Source organism: Purpureocillium takamizusanense, chromosome 1 (assembly GCF_022605165.1).
Source record: "Purpureocillium takamizusanense chromosome 1, complete sequence".
NCBI lineage: Eukaryota > Fungi > Ascomycota > Sordariomycetes > Hypocreales > Ophiocordycipitaceae > Purpureocillium > Purpureocillium takamizusanense.
Window position 1 is genome coordinate 195,720 of NC_063068.1, and position 13,816 is coordinate 209,535.

A 13,816-nucleotide genomic window follows, 5' to 3' on the forward strand; every position below is an offset into this window, starting at 1 on the left:
TGCCTACGCACGCTGTCTTGTCGATCGCATCGATGCGTGACAGGCCTGACACCAAACCCGGGCGGTAGCGTGCCCTTTTCCCTGAATGGTCCGTCCCCTCAGCCCACGGCGCAGATACCAGCAGATGGCTCTCGAGATGGGGGCCGGGGCAAGGCAGGTTTGGCAATATGGGGGGGGGGGGGAGGAGCGCCACCAACACATCTTCGCGATGGGCCCCGTGCTATGGCCAGTGGCGGCGGTATAAACATCGCGTGATGCGCCCGCCACGACCAAAGACCGCCACTACGCCGAACCGTCAACAGAGGATATTGCAGTCCAGCTATATCTCGGGTTTCTTCCAAGACATTTGCTCTCTTGCAAGTCTCATATCAAGAGGAAGGAAAGAGAAAACTTAAAACCTCCCCTCCCGTTCAAGAGCATTGGTTCCGCCAGCCATGCCTGCCTACACGTTTTACAGCATCGCCCGGCCGCACCTCAACAAATGGTACACCATGAAGAAGAATGACGGCACGGAGCTCAGCCTCTACATACCCACGTCCAGGCACCAGCGCGACAAGGACCTCCTCAGGCTGCACACCGGGAAAGAGGTCAAGGGGGAGATCCTGGCCCTCGCCGAGCTGCCCCCCAACAGCGTCGGCACGTACAGGCTGGTGCCCGGCAAGTCGTTCGAGGCCGCGCCCACCGTCGCCATGTCCTCCGACTACCGCTGGGGCATGATGGTGCCCGCGGGGCCCGGCGGCGCCATGGTGTGGAAGACGTTCGTGTGGCAGAAGAACAGGGACCGCTTCGCCCCCACGGGCAAGAAGGGCCTCGACCTCGTCGACGTGGAAAAGTGCGAGGGCTGCGCCATGTTGGATTACGACAGGTTGCTCGGCTCGCTGCAGCTCGAGGTCTCCTGGGGAGACGACTTTGACCTCATGGTCTTGATGACCTTCATGGCCAAGTACGAGCAGGACCGGAGAAACAGCCAGAGGGGTTCATCAATCGATCCGGTGATCTTCGGTGGTGCGGCAGCGTGCATGTAAGGAGAATCTGGGACATGGCGGCAAAACATCCTAGCGTTGTTTCTGCTATTTGATAGTGCTGCGAGTTGTGCGTCGCAGAACGTTCATGGAAACCCGCGAGGGGCCGTATCGCATCGACTCGCGTTGATTCAATGGTGGCTTCGTCGTTCAAGGCGTCTTGATGATGATTACTCGGCTGCACGTAGCCGATTCGCATGGCTTGTTGGGGTGACACATGCATCAAGAAACGAAGGGTCATGTCATCTTCAACTGCTAAAAATACATCGGCATTCCAAATTCAGAACAGGAAAGAGTCTCTCGCGTATGTCCTTTGTTTTGGCCGTGACTTGAGGACGCACCAGCGTCCATGGCAGCAAAGTCGGTTGCGTCCAGCAAGTGCCACCAGCAGGCAGACCGTTTGCAGGGACATGACAGTAAAGAAAGAAACAGATGCTGTGTAGTCGCATAACAATAACAAGACAAGGTCGGAGTGAACCGACTCCATACTTTCCCTTCACCCCTTTTGAACACCATGCCGACAATCAATGCCCTGCCCTACGTTGAAAGCTCCTCTCGCCAAAACACTTGGTGGCCCTTGCTATACTCCCGGAAATGCACAACGCTGTTACAATGCCGTGACGAGATAAGCGGGACAGCCAAAGACAGTAAGTAGTTTGCACACCCATAAAAATGCCGCAAGTGACCAATTTTTTTTTAGACAATGAGGTAGTCAAATCCCATGGCTTTGAGATCTTTGAGCCAATTGACGCTGCCTTGCAATGGCCTGTCTCCGCCGACCATCGCGTCGTGCCGGTCCTGCATGTCCCACGTCGTTTTGAGCATCTCAATGGCCGTGAATATGTACCCCCAGGAGCAAATCTTCCAGATTGACAAGAGGCGTTTGAGCGTCCACATTCGCTTATCGGGATCACGCGTCTCGGCGCCCGCGATAAATGTCGGCCAAGACGTTGCCTTGAAGTAGGGGTCCCCCTCGTCGAGCTGGCTCAGATGCATGAGGATCTCGTCAACGAGAGAATCCGGGTCCACGGGTCGCGCCGCTCGCGCCAGGGGGAGTGCCTGGAGTACATAAAGACACGCTGCTCCGCGATGAGCCGATGCGACATGGGCCCGGCTCCGCACGTCCGTACGGAGCTTTGCAGCCCACGCGTCCATGTCGAATGCTCGCAGGTTACGGATGAGCTCAAGTGCCTCCTCGGCGGCCCCCAGAGTCAACGTGGTGCCAAACGACTCGCTCTCGTATGAGAACTCAGACGCCCTCAATATGACCTGCAGCACGGCAGCGGGACACGAAAGGTAGCTGTTGGTTTCGACTCGCTCCAATACGGGAAGCACCTCGACTGCATAGCGAGCAATGCGCGCCGCAAGGGCGCCTGAAGCAAGAGTCGATCCAAGGGCGTGGTATCTTAACAGCGTATTAGTTATCGCAGGTTGAATGGCGTTCCACCCAATCCGCATGACTTACATAAAACAGTCAGCAATGACACAGTCCCGCAACATCCTGCTCGATGAGCTTGTGGCAGCGGCAGAGGGAGACAGGACGGCTAGAATGCTCCTGGCGCCATCAAGGTGTGTGAGCCACCCCTTGTCGCCATTCCTTTCCAGGTCGATTAGGTCAAAACGGATGAAAAAGTGCATCGCTGCCAGGGCCACTTCGCTGCCTGCGGGATCCAGCGTGTCGAGAACCTGGCGAAGGTGGAGCATGGCCGTCTGCTTGGCGGTAAGGGCATCGATAAGGGCTGCGCGCGACACCAGGTCCTTGGCTCGCAGCTGGGCAAGGTAGCCGCCAGGATCCGTTAATCCCGTGGGAATCGTGGTAATGGGACGAAAGAGGTTAGACCAGTGAATGGCCGACGTGGCCACGAGGATGTGGAGGAGCAGTGGGTGCCTCGTCGTGAGTGGGATGAGCTCCCGGAACGGGTTGTTTCCAGGGCCATCGCGGGCGACGAGATCCTTGCAGACGTGGTCGGCGACTGTTCGTGGTTAGCTGCCATGGCCACACAGGCGTGAGGAGCCGCACGAAGCCCATGCAGACATGCAGAAAGGGGGCATTGACACGGGTAATTCGGGGCAACTGACAGTGGGCCAGGTAGTACCGTGAGGTCCGGTCCAGGTCTTGGAACACGGGGTCAGTCAAGGCGCTGAGGGCGACTCTGCCGCGGGGTGCGAAGTAATCTCGGCCCGGGGCGACATCGCCAGGCGTGACACCGGCCGATGAGGGCGATGGATACCAACTGGTGGCGTCCGAAATGGAACTAACGCTCCCATGATCGCGTGGTAACTGGGGTTGCCGGTTAAGGAAGCCCAGCGAAACTGTGTAGTGTCGCTGCTGCTCGCGTCTCTGTCTCTGCTGCTGGTGCTGGTGCTGAGGCTGATCGAGGAGAAGAGGCGGGTGGAGTTGACGATGCTGGAGTTGAAGATGTTGGTGTTGGTGGCGCTCGTGCTTATGCTGATGGTTTGATGAGAGCCCGTGCCTGAACCCGTGACCCTCTTCGTCCTGCAGCGGCGACATGCTGTGCTGTCCTGCTCCCGCAGCAGCAGCTCCTCCTCCTCCTCCACCTCCTACTTCGTCGGCTTCGCTACCAACAGCTCTTTGCATTTCTCCATCGGCTGCCCCTCCCGGGTCTGGACCATTGTCGATGGAGGCATCCCTGCTCTCGTGCACACTCATGGGCTCGCACCACCCCTGCGCCTGGTGCCTGGCGTCGGGAACCGCGCCATCATTGGGCCGCCACGGTTGACGCTGCTGGTTCTCTTCCTGTTCTTGCTGTTGCTGTTGTTGCTGCTGCTGCTGGGTAAAGTGTCCATGCTGCTGTTGTTGCCCCTGCTGTCGTTGACGCTCCCGCACCATCCGCTCCTGGTGGTAGCGCGAGGGGCTCACCGTCGCCGACAAGGAGCCTGCTGAAGCCGCCGCGGCAGGCGGGGGCGGCGGCCGGAGGTTATTCCCCTGTGCGTCGAGGGCTTGCGTCCAGACGAAGACCTTGCCGTACCCGAGGCATTCCTGCCCCGAGACCGCGCATTTGTGGCACGTCGGCCATGAGCGATCGCAGCGCAGGCGGCGGCGGCGGCAATTGTGGCAGGGCCTGCTGGTTTGGGGCATACGCAGCTGTGCTCCTGGTATTCTGAGATGGGTCACCCTCTCGCGGGGCTCGTTTGCCAGTGTCTCTGCCGCGGTGAGACCTGGCCGGCGGGTGCAGCAGCGACTGAACACCTCGGCCTATATTCTGCAGTCGACGAGACGCCCGAACCGTGCGGGGGATCCGCTCGAGGGACGTTCGTCGGTCGACCTTTGTTCGCCGATGCGGATGTCGGAGAGTACAGTGCCCTCTGCTGGTTTCGACGAGGCGGCGGGAGGAGGGCTGGTGCTGACGATGTGTCAAGTTGAGGGTGACGCGAGACCAAGGAGCTAGATGGTCGACCAAGGCAGCGCGGCAAAGGGCGCGCTGTCACGACGTGGCGGGCATGGCCATGGTCTTGTCGTTTCCTGGAGCTGCTGCAGCGGAGGGGGATGAGGGTTCACGCGAGCCGTGTTGGTGACGAGACGACTCTCCTCTCGAGATGAGGCCCGATGATGTGGATGGATGGCATGGCGGGGTCCCGATTGCCTGGGACGTCGAGGTCCGACGCCGCCCAGCCCCTGGTTGGAGCGCTGAGCTCGAGTGGCGGAAGCCATGTGAGCAGCAGCTCCGTCGTCTTTGGATGGCCCGAGCGAGCACAGCAGACAGGGCGACAGATGGCCGGCGAAGCGTCCGCCACTCTTTGCTCCCTCCAACCCTTCCTGCTGGACCGACCGACTGGGGCCACTGGTAGTGCGTCCACGCGGTCGTGATAGGCCACTCGGTGACGCCCACAGCGGCATCCGCTCGCCCAAGCCCGCCCAAAGCGGAAACCAGACAACACATCTTGCAGCCGATGTGTGCCGGGACCTGCAGCACTAAGGTTGCCTCCAAAGCCGCTGAAGCCTGTCGCTGCGCCGCCGTGGCTCGCCGGCCATCCAGAGGGAGCCTAGCCGCCTAAAGGGGCAATCTCTCAGCGCCCGCTTCGGCGCTCAAGGAAAAGATCCGCGCGATGCTGGATCAAACTGGCAACACTGTGCTACTGCAACACGGTCCCGGATACCTATACCATGCATGCCCGACTCCATCCTGCGGCAAGTAAACCGGTTCGCTGCGCAAGCACACCCTGGTCTCCGAGCCGGTCTCCGAACCCACGTCCCTCGAGAAGCTCCATGGAAGCAGGGATGCCTGGCTCGGCAGTCGCCTATGCCACCTGCTGGGCCAGTCGTTACCGCCGCCCAGGCGATTCGACGCAGTGCTTTACTATCTTGTGGCTTTCGGTTACTACTTAGTAATGCTAGCAGACAGAGGCAGGCCCCCAAAACGTCTGGAATGCCCTCATGACACATCGCGTCGCGGGGGTCTCGTGTCCTCATCCTCCCTTTGTCGGTCCCTGCTCTATCCTAGACCTGGATGTTGACCGCTTAGCTGCTCTAAGGAGTCAACTGGATAAGCTATGCCCCTGCTGCGTGGGCCAGGACAGCCCAGGGGCCGGTCATCGCGGCTCTTGTCTAGGAAGCGTCAAGGACGCGAATGGCACTCCCAGTTCCGCAGTGAAGCGGCTCAAAGCAGCAGGGCCACGCGGCCAAGAAACGGTGACGATGAACGCCTCGCCGCACTCGCGACGCCTTGATGACGCAGGCAGCGCTGGCTCGGGGGGAAATTTTGTCTCTCCACCATGTGGTCTCCCGACAAGTTTGAGAGCAAAGCAGCCGACAAGGAATGGACCTCCGTCACCATGGCGTCAGGCTACGGCTATCAAACTGTCTCCTGTGAGTTGAGAAAGGAGGAAAGGACATGTCAACGCGGCGAGATGATGAGCCCAGCCGATATAAACTGTCTCTGGTGGACGCCGTTGCAGCTGGCCGACGAGGGCCACGCCGAAAAATGTCTTCCAACGAGTCCATCACCACTCTGCGAGAGAGCTCCGAAGAGCTCGAGCAACGAAAAATCGACTTTGAGAGGCTAGGACGGGAGAGACCAGCCGCCTTCTCGTCAACATGGCTCGAGATAGCCTTTGTTACGGCGATGCTCGTGTCGCTGTCCATGGCGGTAAGCACTCCTCCCAAGTTCGGGCTGCGATACCGGTGCTCGACCCTCTTGCCTTCCGGCCGCATCCTTGCCAACGCCGCCACTGACCTTTGATGATCAGGAATTTGTTATCGGCGGCTTCCAGGTCGTCCTACCCGCGCTCGTTGAGCCCTTCGACATCCCCCCTTCGTCTCAGACGTGGCCCTCGAGCGTGCTGACCTTGGTGGCCGGCTCATTCCTCTTTCCGCTAGGTCGCGTCACCGACATGTACGGGGGATACATCGTCTTCAACAGCGGCCTGATGTGGTTCTCCATCTGGGGTATTGCCACGGGATTTGCCCAGAATTTCACGACGCTGGTCCTTTGTCGTGCCATGGAGGGGCTGGGAGCGGCCGCATTCCTCCCAGCAGGCATCTCCATGCTCGGCACCATCTACCGGCCCGGCCCCAGGAAAAACCTCGTTTTCGCCCTTTACGGCGCTACGGCACCCCTGGGGTTCTTTGCGGGCATCATCATTGGCGGCTTGGCGCAAGATCTGCTACAGTGGCGATGGTACTTTTGGATCGGAGGCATCGTCACTGGGCTCTGCTGCCTCGGGGCGCTTCTGACCTCGCCACGCGACTACACCGAGACACGCAAGATGAACGTCAAGATGGACTGGTGGGGGACATGCACCATGATCCCCGGCCTCATGCTGACCATCTACTCCATCACCGAGAGCAGCCATGCGCGCCGCGGCTGGTCCTCCCCGGAGATTGTCTCGACGCTCGTCCTGGGGCTGTTGTTCCTCGCGGCCACTGTTTACGTGGAGGGATGGGTTGCAACGGCGCCACTCATTCCTGCTGACATCTTTCGCGTCAAGTACATCAAACGCATGCTTTTCTGTCTGCTCCTCTCGTGGGGCGTATTCTCCGTGTACCTGTTTTACACTAATTTCTAGTATGTCGCCTTCTTTTTTCTAGAGTGAGACATTTTCTGCTGACACAGAGTACTAGCATCGAAACTATTCTGGGGAAATCGGCATTGATTACGGCCGTTTGGTTCGCGCCATGGGCGGCCAGCGGACTCATTCTGTCGACCTTCGCCGGGCTAATCCTCCACATCTTTCCGGGCCGCGTCCTGCTCATCTTCTCGGGCATCTGCAAGGTGGTCGCCGTGCTCCTCTTTGCCCTCATACCCGAGAATCCGAACTACTGGGCTTGGGTGTTTCCCGCCATGGTCTGCGAGGCAGCGTGCGTGGACGTGCTCTGGACGGTGAGCAATGTGTTCCTTACGACAAGTCTGCCACGCCACCGCCAGGGCATGGCCGGCGCTGTCATAACCATCACGGTTTTCGTCGGCGGGGCGCTGGTGCTAGCCATCGCGGACGTGGCCAAGGGCCAGTTCGAAGCTTCGGGCATGGACGTCAAGTCGCAGTACAAGGGCGTATTCTTGATTGCCGCAGGCCTTGCCTTTTTGGCCCTCATCTCCAGTAGCTGCATCAAGCTGGGCAAAGCAGGTTGTGCCCTGACGGTCGATGAGAAGGAGCAGGAGAAGGAGAAGGAGGAGAGTGTCGTGGAGCGACCCAGGCTGCAGAGGCGAGACACGCAGAGCTCGGACGCGACGGCCGTGGACTCTGACGCCGAGACCCAGGCCACCCTTGAAGCGGACAGCGAGAAGACGGCTGTGGTGGCAGTGTCTCCTCTGGACGCAGCCCAGAAGTAGCTGGAGGGGACCCTTTCCCGCCTTTCTGGGGACGTAAACGATATGTATTGACAGAAGAGTATACATGGGACACATGCAGCATAAACCGCTGCGGACAGACAAACAGACTTACAGCGGGGAGTTATATGCGTGGGCAAGCAGCTTAGAGACCTGTTAGGGCTAGATGAAGGAGGCTACCCTTTTTGTTGTACTATATTAATCGCTCATCCTCAATTACGATATCTGACTGACGGCATGTCAAACTGATGGTCGCAGAGCGGCGAAGACCCGAGTCTGTAACAACAATGGACTCAGACAGTGCGATCGCGATTAAGAGCACCACGTAACGAGGAGGCCGAATTGTACTATATCCCAAACTGGGATGCCTGCCACCGGGTACGTAGGTTCTGCTGATGACGCCTGGAGGCTGGGACGCAGAGAGGTTGAACGCCGCCATGACCAATTACACATTTTGTATAACATCGCAATGCTGATTCGGCCAAAGGCTGCTTGTCACCGAAGGAGGGCAAAGACGACTAACAACCAGGTTGGGCCTAGTCGTACTCCATATAGCATGAGTTAGATCGCCCATCATTAGCCAGGGGCCCTCTCTGGTGATGGTTGTGCCCAATTGCCTCCGCGATGGAGGGCGGGTCCCATGACGACCCACGCGCGAATAATGCCCTCGGCCCTATTAATTTGAAATACGCCACGCTCCAATCAACAATCCCGCCTCCTTGGCTCAGCGGTAGAGCGTGTCACTAGTAATGACAAGGTCGTCAGTTCGACTCTGGCAGGAGGCACGCGATTCTTCTTTTGCCTGTGTTTCTTTTTCCTTTTTATTTGCCGTTGGGCATGGTATGGGGATGATGTCGCGACCAGCTGCGGGAATTGTTGGGGTGCGATGATCCGCGATCCTGTCGGGATGCTGCCAGTCTTTGCATGGAGCCGGTATGTGCGTTTGTCTGTGTACGCCGTACTCCGTATAGGCTCGCGTTGCTTTGTCTCAAGCAGATCCGAAAAGTTCCCTCCTTGCCATTTAGCTACGATGGCAAGGATGCTTGCTATATGCTCCGGGAGACCGACGAATTCCACAGACTTTTTTGTTCATGTACCCATTCCGGCCTAGGTGCATGTAGGGTAAAGGCACGGCAAATATTCGCTTCGGTCGCGAGCTTCTTGTTATTCTGGATGAAGACAGAAAAAGGCTCGCAATGCAAACTCCAAACATCAAAACGCCCCCCAATAATCCGTGATTTAGTCTACCCGCGGCGATAATGAGCCGCCTTTGCCCTCCCCGGCGACCCTCTCCTCGTCGTATTGGTCGCTGTCTCGGTCGTAGGCCACATGCACGTCGTCTATCTCGTCGCCCACCTCCATCCACTTGTCGCTTGTGGCCGGCACGGGAAACAGGCGACACAACGCCCAGTACATTGCCGAGGAGACGCCGAAGCCGACAAAGAAGTTGAGGTTGTAGAGGTAGGTGGCGCCGATGGGCACCTTGGTGCCGACGGCTCCGGCGAAGCCGACGACGTTGACGAGGATGCCGGCGATGTAGGCGGCGTAGGCGCGCCAGTGGACGCCACACGTGTAAAAGTACGGTCCCGTGCGGCGCGCGTCGTAGAGCTCGCGGATGTCGAGGAAGCCGCGCCGCACAAAGTAGTAGTCGGAGATCATGACGCCGGCGATGGAGCTGAGGAAGACGCTATAGGCAGATAGGTAGGTGGTGAAGTTGTTGGCGCTGGTGAGCAGGTTGTAGGGGCACATGGCGAGGCCGACGGCGGCGCAGATGTAGCCGCCGCGGCGGATGTTGATCCAGCGGGGCAGCAGGGCCGTCATGTCGGTGCCGGCGGACACGGAGTTGGCGGCGATGTTTGTGCCGAGCTGGGCGAGGGCGAAGGCGAGGGCGATGATGAAGACGCCGAAGCGCTGGCCGGAGCCGCCATCGTCGATGAAGCGGTCGAGGAGCTTAAGCGGGTCCCACACGGGGGCCCCGTAGATGACGGCCGACGACGACGAGACGAGGATGCCAATGAGGGAGGTGAGGGCGAAGCCGACGGGGATGGTCACCAGCTGCGACCAAAAGGCGTCGCGGGGCCGGCGGGCGAAGCGCGAAAAGTCCGGGTCGTTGACGATGAGAGTGGCGAAGTTGGCAATGGAGGACATGACGCCGCGGACGAGCTCCCAGGCCAGGGCGCTGCCGTGGACCGTGTTGGGCTGGCGGACGATGGCACCGATGTTGCCGGCGCGCACGACGGCCCAGACGAGGAAGGCGATGCCGGCAGGGGGTACGAAGTAGGCCTTGACGGTGAATAGGTGGCGGATCTTGTGGACGGGGAACCAGATGGCCGGCAGCGAGACGAGCCAGAAGAGGAAGAAGGAGACGTAGTCGGGCGTGCTGGAGGCGGCCGGGTCAAAGGGGCCCGGCATGGTGGTGCGGTCCCAGCCGGACCTCCAGATGGCGCGGATCATGAGGTAGACGCACTGGCCGCCGATGTAGGCCTGGACGCCGTACCAGACGCAGGCTAGGTGGGCAGACGTAAGTTTAGCTTGTGGCTCTTTTTCTCTCCCTCCTTCTCTCACATCTTGTTGAGTTGAACGGAACGGGGGTCAAGAGGGAGAGTGAAAGGAAGAAGGAGAAAAGGTCACGCACCCATGGCGGCGCGGTTAAAGACAGGCCACAAACTGCCCCAGATGCCAAACGAGGCGCGGCCGACGATGGGGAAGCCAACGTGGTAGACGGCGCCGATGCGGCCGGTCAGGACGATGAAGACGGCGGCGACGGCATACCCGAGCCAGACGCACAGCCAGGCCTGCCACCACGAGAGCCCGGCGACGATCATGGACGACGAGATCATCCAGGTGTTGATGTTGAACGAGTCGGCGATCCAGAAGCCGACAAAGTTCCAGCTGCCCCACTGGCGGCGGGCGCGCTCGACGGGCTTGAGGTCGTGGTTTGTGAGCTGCTCATTGTTTGTATTAGCGGGCGACTTGCTGTGGTGGTTTTTGCCTCATTGTATTATTTCGTGGTTATGTTGGGTGGTTATGGTAGTGGTGGAGAGGAAGTAGGAGGAGGAAGCACTGAGTGGTGAAGACTGAAGCATGTCGCGATAATGGCCATGGTCCAGCGCGCGTTTCAGTCACACAAACGGGGAAATAAAACGCACCATAAGCTGGCTTGCCGTCAGTCCCGGCTCCGACTCGACCGCCAGTCGGTCGGCCCAGTATCGGAAGCGAGACTTGGCCGCCATGATGGGGCGCAAGACGACTGCGGACGGCACGTCTTGTTGGTGCTTCTAAAAAGATGACGAGGACCCCAACGCCCGTTGATCAAGAGACCTCGTGGGCGAGAAGAACGACACAGCCGTCGACAAGGGAAAAGAAAAAAAGACTGCACCCGTCGTCTCACCCCGCTCTCGAGGGGACCTGGCGGACGGGCCAGCGTTTTATGTATGGGACGGCCCGTCCGCGTCTCACTCCCTGCTATTGCCCTTCGTTGAAATGTCTTATCGCGGCCGAGCTGTTGGTGGTGGCGGGCATCTCTCCCCAGTTACCACTAGCCGGCATCGCAACGGCTCGTCGCGTGGCCCATGCTGGCTGGCTGGCTGTTTCGCCCCCCGCTCCTTTGCCCCTCGCGCGCGCAACGAGCAAGCACAAGCTTTTTTTGGGTTCGATTCGATGAGCGTGCTGGCGAGTTACTAACGTACGCTACCGACGTCTGGGTCTCTGTGTTGCCTTGGTCGTTCGGTCGAGCGTGTGTTTGAGCGACCAACGTCATGCAGGAGCTGGATCGAGCCCAGACTCGCGGGGGAAGAGAAGAGGGTGGGTGTGCAGGCGTCGCCGGCGGTACGGGCCCTGATTGGCGCTGGCAGGGAGTCTCCAGGGACGAGGGGGGGGGGGGGGCCGGTCGTCAGACTCGCTTGATAAGGGTTCCATGCTAACTATGGCACCCCCAAAACGAAGCTTGGCGCCAGATCTGATCCATCAAGACCCTCTTTGGAGATGGAATTGGCCACTGCCTTTGGCTGGCTAAATCGCTGTGTTTACTACCTATCGTCCTGGCTTATCTTCCACTACAACTTTCATGCACGCGTACTACTACCACTTCCACTTCCACCACCACCACCACCACCCAAGGTCGCAGACAGTCCAGTCGGCCATCCCCACACCCCGCGCGCCGCCAAGCCTGCATGGCATTACTCGATCTCATCGAGTCAGTGTCAATCTGCAGCGGATGACGGGCCATGTGGTGGCTGCAGCAGCTTCTCTGCTGCAGATAAGGCCCTCTATCAGCTCGCGATACCAGAGTGCCACTTCGAGAATGAAGCTCGCCCACACAAAGTGCACTCTTCCAAATCACCCGTCACACAGGTCGGTATTATCTGCCGCCGGCGGAATCTGGTATCGCAGGACAAGACGTCACAGGACAAGATGAGCATACAGCCGCCCCAGGACGCTCCCCTTCATCTGGGCCATATATCCCCCATCCCCTCCATCCATCCCGTCCCCCAATCCCATCCGGCATCTATCCCCTTTACGTGTCCCCCATGGTCCGACCCGTGGCCGTCTCCGCTTAAGTGAACCAGGTGGCCGGAAAAACGAGTTCGAAATCGGCCGGGTCCCAGTCGAACCAATGGGCGAGCCGATCTTGTTCTAGCAGTACCCTGTTGTGTGAGCTGGTGTTTCTAGGTAGTCGTTGTCGTCGTGGCCGGCGCGAGAGGGAGGGGGTTTATCATAGCCGCGCCTGAATCGCTCTCGTGACGAGCTGTCTCCACTGACCCTCTGGCATATATGCATCCTGCACAAGGGAACACCAGTGCTCGCACCAGAGCCCGTTGTTGACCGTCTCGGCCGGGTACAAGTCGAGAAGAAAGTCTCTCCAGGCGAAGCGCGGGCTGTCTGGGGCGGCCATCTGCTTCGAGAGCCAGATGCGCGCTGCGTAGTCGATGAGGGCGCAACGTTGGATGCAGATTCCCTTGTTCAGCCAGGTGGCGTAGGCGGCCGTCGTGTAAGACAGGACGGGGGTAAAAGGGCACAGGGACTGGTTGAACACAAGCTCCATGCCCTTTTTGATGACCAGTTTCGTCGTGTGGCCTGCGAGGTGAGCAGCGCAGGCGAGGACGGCGAAGTCGTGGATCTGAATGGGGGCCGGGAGCGCAAACTCGGAGAGCTTGGGGAGGCAGTCGCGGAAGAGGGTCGTCGCGTACGCAACACGCAGGAGGACGTGAATATTGATAGCGAAGATGTTGCGGGCAATGATGGGGCCGAGAATCTGTTGCGCCCGGGTGGTGACACGCTCGTGCATGGTCTTGTTGACGCAGGCAAGCGCAAGGATGTCAAGGGGGCCGTGGAGGTAACCCGTGATCTTGAGCAGGGCCGCAGTGGGCAGCTTCTCAAGCGTGGCTGACATTGTTCGTCTTCTTTTTCGATCACGCGCGTTTGGTGATGTTTGAGCTTGTGTTTTTGCTCCGCGTGCAAGGGAAACAGGACTGCGCGTGATGAGGGAGTCAAGGATGGCAACGCGTCATGCAGTCCGAACACATTCAATTTCTAGTCGAATTTTCTTGCCGGCCGGCACACTCACCTGAGCTGGCGATGGTCGACATGAACACGGCGCATGCCTCGCCGTTGCCGGGCAGCATGCTCGAGTGAACGAGACTGGGTTTCGAGGGGCCTGCACCTCTAGTGACTTGTTCCCGTTCTCCCCTTGTATCAGCGGGCATGAACTTGGGACGGATGAACTTTTCTGGGATAAGCTGAAGAGCCATAGATGTAAGACGTTGCGCAACGAACTCGTTACCCAGCGGTCCCATGAAGAGGCTGGCGGTGTCGAGAGACAGCAGGCTCCCCGTCCACTCCATCCGCCGGCATTCGCTGCTTCGGCTACAGCTTGAAAGTCTGCATTTCGCAGCAAAGAGGGGAGGCAACTAAAGAATCACCAAAAGAGCATCTCGTGGGCCAGAGCTCGGGATCTCTTCGTTTAATGTAGGGTAAAATAACAGCTACTATATATATAGTCCAGTC

General features: G+C 59.3%; 5 protein-coding genes and 1 non-coding gene across 6 annotated transcripts; 3 read left to right on the forward strand and 3 right to left on the reverse strand.

The window, feature by feature from the left end:
* The first annotated feature begins 144 nt into the window (after positions 1-144).
* On the forward strand, positions 145-1,292 carry JDV02_000074 (uncharacterized protein). The gene has a single exon (XM_047980842.1). The coding sequence runs from the start codon at positions 435-437 to the stop codon at positions 1,023-1,025; it is 591 nt and encodes a 196-aa protein (XP_047836799.1). The 5' UTR covers positions 145-434; the 3' UTR covers positions 1,026-1,292.
* Positions 1,257-4,722, reverse strand: JDV02_000075 (uncharacterized protein). The gene is made up of 3 exons (XM_047980843.1): positions 3,102-4,722; positions 2,488-2,995; positions 1,257-2,427 (listed from the first exon to the last, which is right to left on the reverse strand). Exons 1-3 carry the CDS (start codon positions 4,120-4,122, stop codon positions 1,719-1,721), a joined length of 2,238 nt encoding a protein of 745 aa, XP_047836800.1. The 5' UTR covers positions 4,123-4,722; the 3' UTR covers positions 1,257-1,718.
* Positions 4,723-5,198: 476 nt separating this feature from the next.
* JDV02_000076 (uncharacterized protein) lies at positions 5,199-8,033 on the forward strand. Its single transcript, XM_047980844.1, has 3 exons — positions 5,199-6,130; positions 6,231-7,048; positions 7,105-8,033. Exons 1-3 carry the CDS (start codon positions 5,876-5,878, stop codon positions 7,811-7,813), a joined length of 1,782 nt encoding a protein of 593 aa, XP_047836801.1. The 5' UTR covers positions 5,199-5,875; the 3' UTR covers positions 7,814-8,033.
* A 490-nt stretch (positions 8,034-8,523) lies between these two features.
* JDV02_000077 lies at positions 8,524-8,595 on the forward strand. The gene has a single exon. It is a non-coding gene; the product is annotated as a tRNA-Thr (tRNA).
* Positions 8,596-8,850: 255 nt separating this feature from the next.
* Positions 8,851-11,590, reverse strand: fur4_1 (uracil permease). The gene is made up of 3 exons (XM_047980845.1): positions 10,960-11,590; positions 10,446-10,755; positions 8,851-10,317 (listed from the first exon to the last, which is right to left on the reverse strand). The coding sequence occupies exons 1-3, from the start codon at positions 11,041-11,043 to the stop codon at positions 9,050-9,052; spliced, it is 1,662 nt and encodes a 553-aa protein (XP_047836802.1). The 5' UTR covers positions 11,044-11,590; the 3' UTR covers positions 8,851-9,049.
* A 934-nt stretch (positions 11,591-12,524) lies between these two features.
* JDV02_000079 (uncharacterized protein) lies at positions 12,525-13,202 on the reverse strand (the record flags this gene model as incomplete). Its single annotated transcript, XM_047980846.1, has 1 exon — positions 12,525-13,202. One exon carries the CDS (start codon positions 13,200-13,202, stop codon positions 12,525-12,527), a length of 678 nt encoding a protein of 225 aa, XP_047836803.1.
* Positions 13,203-13,816: the final 614 nt, after the last annotated feature.

Bases quoted from the DNA above. Each gene is read 5' to 3' on its own strand.
- fur4_1 (XM_047980845.1), bottom strand. From the start codon at position 11,043: ATGGCGGCCAAGTCTCGCTTCCGATACTGGGCCGACCGACTGGCGGTC. The intron at 10,756-10,959 runs GTGCGTTTTATT...AACAATGAGCAG, and splicing joins TGACGGCAAGCCAGCTTATG to CTCACAAACCACGACCTCAA. The intron at 10,318-10,445 runs GTGCGTGACCTT...CTGCCCACCTAG, and splicing joins CTTTAACCGCGCCGCCATGG to CCTGCGTCTGGTACGGCGTC.
- JDV02_000075 (XM_047980843.1), bottom strand. From the start codon at position 4,122: ATGCCCCAAACCAGCAGGCCCTGCCACAATTGCCGCCGCCGCCGCCTG. The intron at 2,996-3,101 runs GTCAGTTGCCCC...AACCACGAACAG, and splicing joins ACGGTACTACCTGGCCCACT to TCGCCGACCACGTCTGCAAG. The intron at 2,428-2,487 runs GTAAGTCATGCG...TACGCTGTTAAG, and splicing joins GTCATTGCTGACTGTTTTAT to ATACCACGCCCTTGGATCGA.
- JDV02_000074 (XM_047980842.1), top strand. From the start codon at position 435: ATGCCTGCCTACACGTTTTACAGCATCGCCCGGCCGCACCTCAACAAA.
- JDV02_000076 (XM_047980844.1), top strand. From the start codon at position 5,876: ATGTCAACGCGGCGAGATGATGAGCCCAGCCGATATAAACTGTCTCTG. The intron at 6,131-6,230 runs GTAAGCACTCCT...TTTGATGATCAG, and splicing joins TCGTGTCGCTGTCCATGGCG to GAATTTGTTATCGGCGGCTT. The intron at 7,049-7,104 runs GTATGTCGCCTT...ACAGAGTACTAG, and splicing joins CTGTTTTACACTAATTTCTA to CATCGAAACTATTCTGGGGA.